The sequence below is a fragment of the Tupaia chinensis genome, unplaced genomic scaffold (assembly GCF_000334495.1).
Source record: "Tupaia chinensis unplaced genomic scaffold, TupChi_1.0 Scaffold000416_1, whole genome shotgun sequence".
Classification (NCBI taxonomy): domain Eukaryota; kingdom Metazoa; phylum Chordata; class Mammalia; order Scandentia; family Tupaiidae; genus Tupaia; species Tupaia belangeri.
This window is the reverse complement of record NW_006159921.1, coordinates 2,101,177-2,116,404: the sequence shown is the minus strand read 5'-3', so window position 1 is coordinate 2,116,404 and position 15,228 is coordinate 2,101,177. Positions and strand designations below refer to the sequence as shown.

Below are 15,228 nucleotides of genomic sequence, written 5' to 3'. Positions count from 1 at the left end.
GTCCCTTGGCCTTCTTGTTCTCTCCAGTTGTCATGCCAAAGAAATAGCTCACTGGCAGAACAGAACGTTTTCCTCAAATGTCCACCTTTAGCTTCTGACATAACCAAACGCAGGTGGTTGGATCTCACTATGGGAAAAATCCATAAACAAAGAGAATTTTAAAAATACTCAGAGAATTTCCCTGCATAGTTAACAGGTATGTATTGGGCTGTCAGAAAAGTGATGACGTACCTTTCCTGTTTTTCTATGCAAAAGTGTAATGACTTTTCCGACAACCCAATACATTCAAAAGGATTCCTCCAATAAGAGCAGTGATTTTGAGTTATTTTACCCACTCTTCAGAGAGATATTTAGGGGTTGGTGGAGTGAGGGAGGTAGGATGTCAACTTAAGATAATTGGGGAAGAAGAAAATTTTGGAAATTGTAACGGAAGTCAGTGGTGATAAGAACCTGAAGTTTTATTAAGAATTATTTTACTATTACTATTATTATTATTATTATTATTTGGAGAGGTTTTTGCTACAGGGCACGTGCACTTGCCAGAAAGACAGAGACAGAGACAGAAAGCGAGAAATCACCCCCTGGGGGGATGGTCACGCCACAATCCCTTCTCCTCCATTCTCCTCTCGGGATCTTCGGCACGCACGCACACGCACCTGGTGTGAGTTTAAGCCAGAGTCTGGGACTTGAACCGTGGTTGATGACATGGGAATCCAGTAACATAGCCATTACGCTAACTGCTGGTCCCCTATTATTATTGATTTTTAAAAATTTGACCAGAAAGAGACAGAGAAAGAGAAAGTGAGAAGGCAAGCTGCCAGGTCCAGGACTCAAACTGCAGTCAGCCATGTGGGAGTCCAGCACCTTAACCACATCACCTGCAGGCCCCAAGAATCTGAAGTATTCTTTTTTTTTTTTTTTTTTTTTTTGCTATAGGGCACATGCGCTCGCCAGAGAGAGAGAGACAGAGAGACAGAAAGCGAGAAATCACCCCCCAGGGGGGATGGCCATGCAGCAATCCCTTCTCCTCCATTCTCCTCCCAGGATCTTGGGCACGCACACACAGGCGCCCAGCATGAGTTTTAAGCCACTGGGTCCAGGATGCGAACTGCGGTCGACTACATGGGAGTCCAGCGACATAACCATTATGCCAACTGCAGGTCCTGAATCTGAAGTATTCTAATTTATTCCCTTCCCATGACAGTTTGTGTAAACTGATGTGTACTTGAACCCCATGGTACAGAACCAAGATCTGGGCCAAGTGCCCATCTGGGAAGAGGAAGGCTAACTAGCCAGTCCCTAATGGGTAGGTGCAGGGAGGAGACTAGATCACACCAAGTTCCAGACTAAAGCCCTCAACCCTCCATTCCTTTCTTGGGAACGGAATAGGTCTTAGATTGCCCAAAGGTGGGTAGCTAAGAGAAGCTGGAGTCCAGACTATGAACAACCTGTCAGTATCCAGCCCCGGCACCTGCCGCCTCCTTTTTACAAGGCAGATTATCCAGTAATCTGCCAAGGTATGTGGGGAAGACTTACCTAAATGGGAGGCAAATGACATTTTTAGGCTAGAAGACTATTTAAGGAGGAAAGGAGACAGCACAGGCCAGATTTAGGAGGGCAGGGAAGGAAAAGTAATTACCAACTCATCAACAGACCAGATTTTTTGTTCAATGATTCTTGAGGATACTAAAATGAGACCCTCCACTATCCCCTCTATAGCCTAAAGCCAGATTTCTCCAGAGAGGACAAACTACAGGACCCCTTGAGAAGAGTGGATGCCTGGACAGCAAGATTGGAAAGATTAAGAACTCAGTGAAGTAACACTTCCCTCATGCCCAAGACAAAGACAGCCTCAGAAACACTTTTCCTCCAGCTGTGTTCACTGAGTCAATAAAGAGGCTAAAGCAATTAGCTCAGGAAGTTTGGAACGCCTCAATTCTATATAAAACAGATGTAGGTATCCAACATTGTTTTCATTAACGAAGTGTCAGATTCATCTCGATTTGCTGTCTGGTGACATCATCACTTGGGTTCTTTTCCTACCTCCCTTAACAGCCTTCTTGGAGGCAGCGACCTTGTTCTAATCACTGTCACGCGCCCTTTTGTGCCTAACAGTGCCTGGCACATTGCTGGTCCTCAGTGGAGATCTGATAAACCTAGCTGAACACGAATGGGCAAGGCACCCAGATTAAAACTCCTTTCAAAAGAAACTAGAACCGGGAACCAGCAGTTAGCGTAATGGCTATGTCGCTGGACTCCCACGTAGTCGACCGCGGTTCGCGTCCCGGACCCGGTGGCTTAAAACTCACGCCGGGCGTGTGTGCGTGCGTGCCCAAGATCCCGGGAGGAGAATGGAGAAGGGATTGCAGCGTGACCATCCCCCCTGGGGGGTGATTTCTCGCTTTCTGTCTCTATGTCTCTCTCTGTCTGGCGAGCGCACGCGCCCTATAGTGGGAAAAAAAAAAAGAAACTAGAACCTAGAGCCTAAGAAAAAATGTTCTAAAGCCCTCTCCTCTGGGTGGGAGCCTAAGGCTGTGGCCACTTCCCAAGGCCTGGCTTCTCAGCTTTACCCAAGCTTGGCAGGGGTACTCCCCCTCCTGCAGTCAGCTGTGTGCATTTACGCCATCCTTTCTCTACGATATTGATACTAGCGAACCCAAAACTGGTCCCTCCCTCTCTCTCCAGCCCAATAACGAGATGTGTACATCTGAAGAAACAGTGCTTCCATAATTTCTCTATCATCAAAGTGAATCGATGAAGCTTCTGAGTTATTAAGCAATCCATAACATTTGTGACTGGTTAACTTTAATTTGTCAAAATAAATCTGCAGTATTTTGCATGTTAGTAATACAGTGCTGGTATTGACAGGTAAAATCATCATCTGCTTACATAGAAACCTTCATTTAGGAGCACACCTTAGGAGGGAAATGGATACACAATAAAAGGCAAATGCAGGCCAAGCAGCGAGCCCTAGAGCATAACAGGCTGGATGTCAGATTTGAAGATTATCTAATACAACTGTTTAGCTGCCAATCTGATAAAGGGGAAGCTCTCAACCAGGTTACAACCAGAAGGGAAAACATACTCTGCCTTTTCGTAGAGTGGTGGCCAGTCGTGCCTTTAACACATGGTTGCATCAGTTCATCAGCATCAAAACTCAATTCCAGTTCCAAGACAGAATTTCACTGCACAACCTATTTACCCCCCCTTGTCAGTTGCCCACCTTCGCCCCCATCCTGTCGTCTACTCTCCCTCCCAAAACAAGACACGACGTGGCTTTATTATTGCAGACAAGCTTCTTAAGTGAATAAAGAATGCATACAAAATAGCATTTTAACTGAAGTCATACAATGAAGTTTCACTCCTGTTTATTATACAATGATAAAACAATCATTTCTAATATATATCTTTTTTTTCTTTTCTTTTCTTTTTTTTTTTTTTAAAGAACTAATACTTTCAGGGTTCTGACAACCACACTCTAGCCTGAGGGTAGAGCCCACACCTGTGCCCACTGAAGACTGCTCCTTAGACCATTGTGGAGGAAGCCTGGGCTGTCGAATCATGGAAGATCGTGATTGACAACCCATCAGAGAGATGACAGGTTCCAACAGGCAGAGTCAGAACCCAGTCTTGGGTCTGCATACCAGGAAAGGTAGACTTCCTCCAAACATGGCCCCTGCCCTTCCAATCCAGGCCTCAGCAGGGCCCTTCTTGGGCCATCCCTACATAAGTCCTTCCAGTAGTCCACACATAATGTTCTACATATTAAAAACAAACCATTTTTGTACTGTGGATAGAACAGTTTTAACAAAGTCATAGCTACATATTTTTCTCTACATTTTTTTATTGAGACAAACTAATTAAAAGGCACAAACATAGGGCATGTTTACATGGACATTATAACAAACATATACATTAAAAGTGTAGGAATGTGTTGCCTTCCTGCTAAACAGAAAGTTCCTAAGCTTTTATATATACAAAAGTTGTACAATTTAATGTCCTAAAGTACAAAAGATCATTTATAAAATTATTTTACACTAAGTACTATTTATTTTTTACTATGTAGTTCAACCCCCTAGAACTGTTTTGTATAATGACACACACGGACACCTGTCCCTGATGTAGGAAGTCTGCCTCAGATACAAGGTATTTTGATGCCTGAACTGACACAGTGGGGTATAAACGGAAGTCATCCAGTTTGATAGTCAGTCCTGCAAACATTTTGCAAGATTAACACAACTAATTTCCATTTATCTTAACTGCAAGACTAAAAAATAAAAACAAAAACCAAAAACATACCGCAACTTAACAAAAAAAATCACAGCGCCTTGGTTTTCAATGAACTTTTTTTAAAAAACACAATGTTTTAAAAACATTAAGTGTGCATGATGGTGTGAAGAGTGTCTGCTTCCCTAGCTTTTGGTTTCTACTTTATGTACAGATAAAACATCCGGCTAAGAAATAAAAAGCACATGTCTCAACGTGCACAATCATTGCTGGGTTTCCACAGGGAGTACAGACAGCTGTCTCCCTGAAAACACCACAAAGCTGATACAAGTGTTTTCTCAAAGGAAAAAAAAAAGTGATGTCCATATTTACAAAGTTGAACAAATCTGCACAATACTTGATTAAGAAACGGAAGGAGGAAAAAAAAAGATACACTCTGCTTGTTCTGAAGGGGCATACTACCTAGTTAGTGGTTAGAATAAAAACTGTATACAATTTCATATAAGACATAAACTCTAGTGAGCAACTAACACATCTGTCCCTGTTGTAACATCAACAGGCTCTGATTGGGAGAGAGAGGGGCATGTCACATCCCAGTGCCTCCAGCGTCTTCCAATTTAAAGCAATATATTTAAACTGTTCCAAGGTACTCTGGCTCCTCAATAGGAGTCCCACTGGCCTCCGTTTGTTAGAAGCCTGCATTACCGCACACTTGATTTCTCCTCTGTAAGCTGCGGCCTTATCTTACCAAAACACAATTTGTATATTGATTTTTGTTTTATTTTTTTTGTTTTTTAAATTTTTTTTAAAAAGTCAACTACAATGCTATATTCCATCAGGATTAATATGCTGAGCAATATTTACATATCCAAATATCAGGTCACAATCCCTATTATATGTTGAAGTTAGAATGATAAATTATCATATGCTTTGCATATCAGAGCTGGTATCACCTTTCCCATAGGGAATGCTGCCTGAAATTAACATATTCCCAAAGGTAAAATGCATATTCTCTGAAATGCATTTTATTATGACAATGCATGTATTTACTCATAAAAAACAATAAACACAGACAATTGTACACTAGCTCTCAATCCGTGGATTTAGAATTTCAGGTTAAAATCAGTCATCCACCCTGTAAAGGGAGAAGAGTTTTGCTAGTGTTTAGAATAAAATGATTTCTTAGGATTAAAAACAGTAATGCTATTTTTTAAACTCTGAAATGGGCTTTTTTATGATTGATTTTAATTCTGGCATTTCATCTTGCCAACTACTATCCTGTTTAAGCAATGCTGTCAGCTAAAAGGAATTTCTGATTAAACTAAAGTGGTCCAGTGATAAGTTACATACACACCCTACTTTGAACAATCCCAGCCAAATTGGAGAAAAATGCTACTATACTCTTATTAACTAATATAATAAAATCTCTCAATTTTTATGGTTTACCTTTTGTTTTAATCAACTAAAAGTAAGTTGCTGGTAAATATTTACTTTAACCCATATTTTGATTTTATAATACTGTTTACCAAGGTGGTGATGTAGGCAAAGCTTGGGGCAAGAAAGGCATACTCTCCACAGGCCTCATTGCTATATTGAGAGGGGCGGCTAATGTCATAGGTGTGGGTAGGTTCATGGGAGATGTGATTGTGACAGGGTGTGCTATATTCACTGGGGCAGTGACAGGAGTGGGGAGGTTGACTGGGGTGGTGAGTGTTAAAGGAGAGGTCATGGACAATGGACTGGTTATAGTTACAGGATGCCCTATGTTCATTGGGCTGGTTATGTTAACTGCACTTGAAACATTTACTGGACTTCTCATGCTCATTGCAGCCGCCACTGTGACTGGGTTTGACATAGTCCCAGACGACACAGAGGACGTTATATTGAATGGAGTAGTGAGGGTCACAGGTGTTGTAGCAGCCGTGGAGGTTTGGCACAGGTTAGCAGCTTCTAAAACAAGAAGACAAAAAGGCCATTAGACTAACAAAATTCACTGTTTCTGAATCAACTTCTTTTAGTTAAAAAGGACAAACATTTAATGATCAAATTACAGTTTTCTACCAAGTGGTCAACAGGAAGGGAGGATTCTTCTAAATACAAGCCTAGGAGCTAGGGATCCTAGTGTACAAATATCCTTCCTGCTATACCTCCTGCAAGGACTCAGACAACTTGTGTAGCCTGGCACTTTTGGTTTCAAGTTCAGATATACTTACCTACCTCACAGAGGTGCTGGAAGGATCAGTTAACTTCTGCAAGGCATTCTGAGGGGTAGATATACCAAGTAGGGCTACAAGTTCTCACTACCACTTCAAGTAGTTCCTCTGAGTTTTAAAGACTTTCCTAGGAAGAGTCAACCACCAGCAGGCTGGACAAAAGAGCTTGTTTACATAGAGCAGGGCCAATGGTTACACAATAACAATCAGAAAAATTTCTCATAAGCCACACTGTAACTAGCAGAGAGAGAACTGTGTACTCAATGACATGTATGCTAAAGCCTTCTAAGAGGTGAAGCCACATTCTGTTAAGGTTTTAGAAATGCAAAATTAGGAAATGATAAACAAGCTATTTTAGTACCATCTGTTTACTTCAGTATTAGGGAAATCATTCCAGTTAAATAATCTTGGTGTTTCTTAATTACATTAAGAAATAAACAACACTCTCCATGTCCTCCGCCACATTTGCATTTCCTCTTCTCTTTCTGTTGACATACTCGATCTACTTCATGTCTAATGTTATTTAAGTGTACATATTACAAACAAGCACACCACAGAGTTCCCAGGTAAAGAGACCCTGCAGTGAGTTGGAGCACCCCAGTCCGTGTTATGCAGCAAAGCCTGGTCACTTCTTAAAGCAAACGTCCCTTAAAGGTGACACTCCCAACCTACCCCTCAATAAAATCCAGCACCACCTGCTGGTATGCCAGAAAATAATATGCAGTAAGGAGATGGAAGATTGGGCTGGCTGTGACATGGCTGTTTAAATGAAGAAAAGCATCTGAAACTAAAGATAGAGGTCTAAGCATGGTTCATATGTGGGTCAAATCATCTCAGGTGGACTCTTGAGTCAATAAGCAGTACAGGGGACCAGCAGGTGGCATGGTGGCTAAGGTGCTGGACATTCCCACATGGTCAACCACACTCTCTCTCTCTCTCTGTGTGTGTGTGTGTGTGGTCAAATTTAAAAATGAATGAATAAATAAAATTAAATAATTAAAGAAAAACAAGCAGTATAACATAACTTTGTCATCCTCAATATCAGAGATTTCCAAACCTGGCTGATAATCAAAACAACCTATCTAGGAGCTTTAAAAAAAAGATTTCCAGGAAATTGAGCAGTGAAATTAAATATAACCTGAAAATCTGTATTTTTAAAAAGCTTCCTAGGGGCAGGCATGGTAGAGCAATGGTTAAGTGCTGAGAGGAGAAAGTTAGACCCCATGTGGCCAACCTAGGTTCAAATCCTATCCCTAGCAGCAATGCACAGGGCACATGTATGTGTGTACCCAAGGTCTTGATGGGATGGAGAACTGGAGGGAAAAAAAGACTGCATCATGACCAGGTCCCTTTCAGAGGGTACTTTTGCTTTCTCTTTCTCTCCCCACCTCTCTCTCACTTGTGCACATGCACTCTAGCATTAAAAAAACAATCTAGCAGGGGCCAGCTGGTGGTGTGGTAGTCAAGGCAGCTGGATCCCACATGGCTAACTGTGCAGTTTGAGTCCCAGATCTGGTAGCTTGAAAAACAAACTGGGTGGATGTGAGTGAATGCCTAAAATCTCAAAAGGAGGGAGGAAAAGTGGAGAAGGGATTGAGCAGTGACCAATTCCCACAAAGAAGGATACTTTCTCTCTCTCTGTCTCTCTCCTGTGAGAGACATGTCTTCTGGCAAATGAAAACAAACAAGCAAACACAGAAGACCCTCTGAGATGATGATCTGACTGTCTTCCAAGTTTGGCAACTTATATCACCTTATTTAGACCTAATATTTAAAGGGACATTGCTGGTTTGAGGTTAGGTTTTCAGGTCAAGAATCTTTTCTTCTCTCCAAATGTGACATTTACTAACATCAATACAGAGGTTTCTAATTATCATTGGCCATTTCCAGAGAGATCCACACTACAAACGGGAATACAATAGCATTTTGTTTCACGGAGGTCAGAAGATGAGCTAAACAATCAAGTCTTATTGTGCAAGCAAACCGAAGTACAATACCAAATAGAGCACAGAAAGAGAGTGAGAGAATGAGAGAAAACCAGCTCACTTCTGAGATGATAATAGCATTGCTTAGGATATTCTCCTGCTTTCTGCAAAGGAATTTTCATTCTCTTGCGTGCCATCCTCCTACCTTTCCCTCCCAGTTTTCTTTTGAATCTAAGTGTCCTTTTACTATGACTTAAACACTTTCACTCTTACTATTTCTCTAAGAAAAAGTCTTTCATAAAATACTTTCAACCCACTAGGCAATGATCATTACGCCAGTTTTTTTCATTTATCGCAGCACTATATTCCCCATCCTTTCTCCTACTACAAGAGAAAAAAAAAAAAGGCATCTTACCTTTCTTCCTTGCTTTGACAGCTTCTTCCCACAGTCTCAGCGTCTCTACCTGCTTCCCTGGCCAGCTTGTCACATGTTGCTGCTGTTGTTGCTGCTGTTGCTGTTGTTGCTGCTGCTGCTGCTGCTGCTTCTGGTTGCTGGTCTCTTCACTCATGCATGCTATTCCAAAGGAAAAAAAAAACAGAAACACTATTTATCTTTTATTTTTTTTTAATTGCTGGAGGTGCACGCACTTGCCAGAGAAAATTTTAAAAAGTACACAGAAAGAGACAGAGAGAGGGACAGGAAGAAAACATCCCCCAGTGGAGAATGGTCATGCTGTGATCCCTAATTTTCTATCCTCTTGGGATCTGGGTACACATGCACACACGCCCAGCATGTTTTTCATCACCAGGGCTGGGATACAAATCATGGTCGGCCATGTGGGGTGTGGCTACCTTAATCATTAGGCCATGGAGTTGGTCCACATTTATCTTGAAAAAGTGTGGTTGTTATTTCAAAATCTAAAACTTAAATACTTTGACCCTTCATGCTTCTATGATCTAAAGATTTAACCTGACAGCTCTCAATATAGTGCATCTCTTTTGTTGCTTGTATCTATGCTGGTCAAAATAAATAAATTTATATAAAAATCTAGAGAACTAAAGAAAACCAATATAAAAGAGAAAATGCTTTCCTATATTAAAAAACAATTGTCTTTGAAAAATGGAAGTTGAAATAGCAAGAACTGGGGCAGGCAGGTGGAGTGGTGGTTGAGGGCACTGGACTCCCACATGGGTGACTGTGGTTTGAGTCCCAGACCTCCTGGTAGCTTGCTTGCTTGGTTGCTTGCTTTCTTTCCTTCTCTCTCTCTCTCTCCTCTCTCTCTCACTCTATTCCTCTCTGGTCAAATTAAAATAAATAAATAAATGAATAGATAGATAGATAGATAAATAAAGTTAAGTAAAATAATTCTTTTAAAAAAATAAATAGCATGAACTAATCAATGTTCATCAAAATAGCTAATGTATTTGTTTATTTGACCTCAATGAGGTACATGAAAAGTATGAAGCTAAAGTTAGAAAATAAACTCAATGTACATTCAAAGAAGCAAAAAATGGATGAGAGTAAAATATATTAAGTCTTCTCATTTACTTTTTTTTTTTTGGAGAGGTTTTTTCGCTATAGGGCGCGTGCGCTCGCCGGACAGACAGAGAGAGACAGAGAGACAGAAAGCGAGAAATCACCCCCCAGGGGGGATGGTCACGCCGCAATCCCTTCTCCTCCATTCTCCTCTCGGGATCTTGGGCACGCACGCACACGCGCCCGGTGTGAGTTTAAGCCACCAGGTCCGGGACACGAACCGCAGTCGACTACGTGGGAGTCCAGTGATATAGCCATTACGCTAACTGCTGGTTCCCTCATTTACTTTTGGATACTTTTTTTTTTTAGAATTTGGTATTTCTGCTGTACAAAGTACATTTATACTAGAATACAGAATTGGAAAAATGCTTTCATCTAGTCATTAGGGTGATTTTAAAAGAAAAAAGCCTGTAGAACAGAGGTTAAAATGTGCATTTGTACCAGGTCCTGCATGCCCAACTACAGTTCAAACCCCAGCCCATTGGCTTGAAAATCACACTAGGCAACACGTACATGTGCATCCAAAACCCAATGGAATGAAGAAATGGAGGAAAAAGGATTGAGACATGACTGTGCTCCACTGGAGAGTGTTTTATTTCTCTTTCTCTGATGAGCATATGCATCTTCGGGGAATTTAAAAGGAAAAAGCCTGGGTAAATATAACTATTAAATTTTATCCACAACTCTAGAATATTCTGTCTTCAAATCAGAATTTAAGGCAAAGTACATAAACTGTCAAGTGAATATGATATCCTATTTCTATACAGATTTGAGTTTGGAAAATACACTTAATAATACTGCTTTCACCCTTAAGATTATTTTCAAGGACATTGATATTTGAGAATCTTCCTAATTTTAAATAAAAACAAATGACAACTGTCTAGTATATGATGCAGCTTCCTTAGTCAGATTCTGCTGCCTCCATTCTAACACACTTGCACCTTTTATTCAAATCCCATAGAAGGGGCCCACTAAAAAGAAACTATGGGGGAAAAAAAGTGACTATGGGGAAATTCTGGTGTTCCAATATTGGTATTATTAGCAGACAACAAAAAGATTGAAAGCAGAATTAGTGGAGAACTTATTAGCACTATTTGCATACACAGATGTAAAGCACAGTTCTGACACCAATATGTTCTCTCCACTGATAATGGTTTACATACTTTGGTAACAGGAGGAACCACATAAGATAAACACAAATATAATCTTGAAAGAAGAGTGCATATCACTTTGATAAACTATAAAAACATATAGAGTTCAATGATCTATAATACAAAAGAAATAAAATCTGAAGCACTGCCTACTTTTACTGATGCCTTGTTTACATGTATTACAGTTGATACTTTGGCTCTGCCCATGGGTCTTTAAGTGGCTGGTGATGTACGCTGCACTCAGGAGCTTCCCACAGATGTTACATGATACCTTGCCTTCGTGGCGCACCATGTGTGTCCGCAGTCTGTCTTTGGTGGCAAAGGCAGCAGTGCACGTCTGCATGAGGGAGGAAAACTTTTTTTAAATATAGACTATCCTGTTCTACTCATCTTAAATACGTTATATTCTATGCATTAACCTACCAACATCAACGAGCTGACTGAGCTAGTTGAATTTTAATTGCAGGTGTTACCTAGAATCATAATCATAAGAAAGCACCTGATGAGTCTTAGTCCCTTCTACTTTGAGGAAAGAAAATTTATCAACACAGAGTAGTGAGATGTAAGCTTCAGATTTCATTAAACCTGCATTTAAACTGAGATCTGCAATTTACTCAACAGTGTAATGTTGAACCAATTAGTTAACCTATCTGATTTTATTTCTTCATCTATGGAACGGGGGTTATAATTCCATCTCACAAAATCACTAGTGGGTTGAGAGCCTGGCACATATAGCAGGCACTCACTCAATGACACTACACAGTTCCTTCCTTGAATGAGACTTTGCTTAGAATTCAAATAATTCACTTAATAAAAATCAGTCATTAACAAACTTAACTGAAAAGTGCACTGAGAGACTTCCAGAAACAAACTGGAATTATTGATGCCTAAAATGGTCATTCAATTAAGCAAAATTCTTAACCTTTTCACTATCACAAATTGTATCAAATAAAATCATTGACCTGAATAGATTTTCCAACAGCTACAAAGTGCTCCAACTTGGTAACAGACAAAAATTCAGCAGATGATATAACATTTGGGAAAAAAATTCACATTTTCTACTATTATAATTAAAACAATCTCAGCCAACAACCCAGAAGTTAATTTAAAGCCCTTTATTCTTTTATTCAATTCAAATACACAACAACCTTTGCAAGACTGTATTCTTTTTCCTCTTATAACAAAAAAATGCTGTTGCCCAAGGAAAGGGAAATGTAGTTTAACAAAAACAACACACTTAAATTTTCAAATGATCTTCTCTTACAGAAATAGAAGCTGTCATTTATATTTTATAAAACTAGAATTCAAGTGGACCACATTTAATCAAGTCAGTGATTTTAAGACTACCAAAGAACAGTGAGATTTGACTGGCTCAGACCTTCTGGATAATGTGCATTAAGTGCTACACTAAGGATAAGTCATTTTAACTCTTACTTGGCATTTGAAGGGTCTTTCTGTTGAATGGACATGTTTTACGTGACAGCTTAAGTGGTCAGGCCTGTGAAAGAGAGAGTTTCAACAGAAAATGTAATAGAACACACATAGAGAAATACTACTTACGTGACGCTTACATGCTTGGCAGGTTGGGGAGAATTTTACAGAAAGCTAGCAGAATTACAACCCCCTCCCCTCAGTGCAAGCCTCCTTACCTCTCCTACCATAAACAAAAGTTTCAGTCCTTGATTTTTCTCTCCTAGTCAACATCAATCATACTAGGTCTTTGATTCTTTACAATTACAGAATATTCAGTTTCAATCCTAACACTAGTAGGCAGAAACAACTACTTCTACATGAAGAGACTTCAAAAGTAAATTAAAGTACAGGTTCATTTTGATGTAAAACAAAATTGAAATCCACACATAGTTTTTCATAATTTGCATTTTCTGTGAGTTTTTTTAAGAACCCTCATATGAACTATAAAAATGAGTGAAATACTTAGTGCTCACAAAAAATATGAAAAAACATTCTCCTGAAAGTTTTATTGAGTATCCAAAGTCATCTCAACTTCTGAAAAATAAGTTCCTCTGAATTACTGTGGATCTCATGTGTAGTTCCCCAACTAAACTGGAAGCTGGTGGTTTTGCAGTAATAAGTATCTATGCACCAAAGGAAGGCCTGAATCCACTAAAGCAAAATAAAAGATTAATCACTATGTCACCACTTGTCAAACACACCAACCTGGAGTTAGACCTGGAGGCAAAAGACTTCTTGATATATCACCCATCTCCTCTAATAACACAGGCCTGCCCACACCTATTCTCACATAAACCATCTACATCACACAGATACAAAACTGAAGCTCAATGACACCATAATGAAAAAAAGCAACAAAATTCAGTACCTCGAGAAGCCTTTCCCACAAACACTGCAAGTGTAGGGTTTGGTGATGCCTCCTTCATGAGACCTCACATGGTAAGTCATCCGGTCCTTCCTCTTGAAGCGCTGATTACAAATAGGACACTCGAAGGGCTTCTCGTCCGAATGAGAGAGCTTGTGCCGATTGAGGTGGTACACATCTCGGAAGGCCTTCCCACACATCTCACAAGCATGATTCTTTTTGACAGGCTTACTGGGTTTCTTGACAGACTGGGTCACGGGCATAGCTGTGGTGCTGGCACTGCTACTGGGATTGGTGCCCGAGGAAGAAGTAGTGACTGTTGACAAGATGCCTGCAATGGTCGAGACCAGCGAAGTTCGGCTGCTGTCCCCAGCGATGGTAGAGATAAGAGGAACCACTGTGGTGGGAGTTTTCTTTGACCGGGACACCAACTTGATCCCTGTGTGGCAGGACTCGTGGCGCCTAAGGTGATAGCTGTCCCTGAAAGCTTTACTGCAGTAAGTGCACACAAATGAAGTTTTGGGCTTTTCTTTTTTAATCCCAATAGCATCCTTTAATGTTTCTGGTGCAGCCTGAGGTTTCTGAGTTATTGGTATCGGAAGCAATGGTTTCTGATCAGGGGGCTCCACTGCAGAGCTCAGGAGGGGCAGCAAGCTGTTCTGTGCTGCTTGCTGTTGGTGATGGGAGGCTTCATGGGCCTAAAACCAAATATGTACACTTCAGAAACTTAGCCTCTTTCAGTGTCCTTCAAAATTCAATATGTTCCAGACAATGAGGCCCAGCAGAAACAGACCCTGTAATCCACTCTCCACAGCAGAGACCCAGCAACCACCTAGTTACTCTCAGAGCTCCCATATAAAGAATTGAAAGTCACTGCACAGACACAAAACTTTTATGACTACGTTGCGACACTGATCTTGCTTTCAAACAGCTGACTGAACTACACACTACCCTGGTTCATAAGGGACACACAAACGGATGAAATCAGTTTGCATTAATCTGTCAGTGCTGAAACCAAGCTTAAATAACTTGTCAAAAAAATTATTCTCTAGATTTAAACATTTAACAGTACCTTCCTGTAGCAGTACACAAACATACCATATACACTCACACACACAATGACAAAGTCATCTACTTGTCTATTATGCAGGAAAGGAGAAACACCATGTCTCTCCCTTTCTGTCAGAAAACTCTTAGTGACTGGGACCAGCAGTTGGAGTCATGGCTATGTCACTGGACTCCCATGTAGTCAACCGCAGTTCAAGTCCCAGACTCAGTGGCTTAAACTCACGCCGCGTGCGTGTGCATGCATGCGTGCATGCCCAAGATCCCAAGAGGAGAATGGAGAAGAGACTGTGGCATGGTCATCCCCCCAAGGGTGATTTCTCGCTTTCTGTCTCTCTCTCTCTCTGGCTTTCTGGTGAGCCCACGTGCCCTATAGCAAAAGAAACCTCTCCCCCCCCCCAAAAAAAAAAAAGAAAAGAAAAGAAAACTCTTAGTGACTGAGGAGGGGGCTGTTGCTAAGTGGTGAAAAGAATCTAGTTTTCTGAATACATATGCTAGTTGTTTTCACTTAACTCTCCCATGTAGTCAACCGCAGTTCAAGTCCCAGACTCAGTGGCTTAAACTCACGCCGCGTGCGTGTGCATGCATGCGTGCATGCCCAAGATCCCAAGAGGAGAATGGAGAAGAGACTGTGGCATGGTCATCCCCCCAAGGGTGATTTCTCGCTTTCTGTCTCTCTCTCTCTCTGGCTTTCTGGTGAGCGCACGTGCCCTATAGCAAAAGAAACCTCTCCCCCCCCCCAAAAAAAAAAAAGAAAAGAAAAGAAAACTCT

At 40.8% G+C, this 15,228-nt stretch overlaps 1 protein-coding gene across 1 annotated transcript; it reads right to left on the bottom strand.

Annotated features, from left to right (window-relative positions):
• Positions 1-3,417: 3,417 nt before the first annotated feature.
• Positions 3,418-14,487, bottom strand: VEZF1 (vascular endothelial zinc finger 1). The gene is made up of 6 exons (XM_006154685.2): positions 14,464-14,487; positions 13,395-14,089; positions 12,488-12,551; positions 11,207-11,390; positions 8,781-8,939; positions 3,418-6,177 (listed from the first exon to the last, which is right to left on the bottom strand). The coding sequence occupies exons 1-6, from the start codon at positions 14,485-14,487 to the stop codon at positions 5,750-5,752; spliced, it is 1,554 nt and encodes a 517-aa protein (XP_006154747.1). The 3' UTR covers positions 3,418-5,749.
• Positions 14,488-15,228: the final 741 nt, after the last annotated feature.

Coding starts and splice junctions, on each gene's coding strand:
- VEZF1 (XM_006154685.2), bottom strand. CDS start 14,487: ATGTTTGTGTACTGCTACAGGAAG. Junction 14,090..14,463: donor TTGTGTACTGCTACAGGAAG/GTACTGTTAAAT, acceptor ATTTGGTTTTAG/GCCCATGAAGCCTCCCATCA. Junction 12,552..13,394: donor TGTGGGAAAGGCTTCTCGAG/GTACTGAATTTT, acceptor TCTCTTTCACAG/GCCTGACCACTTAAGCTGTC.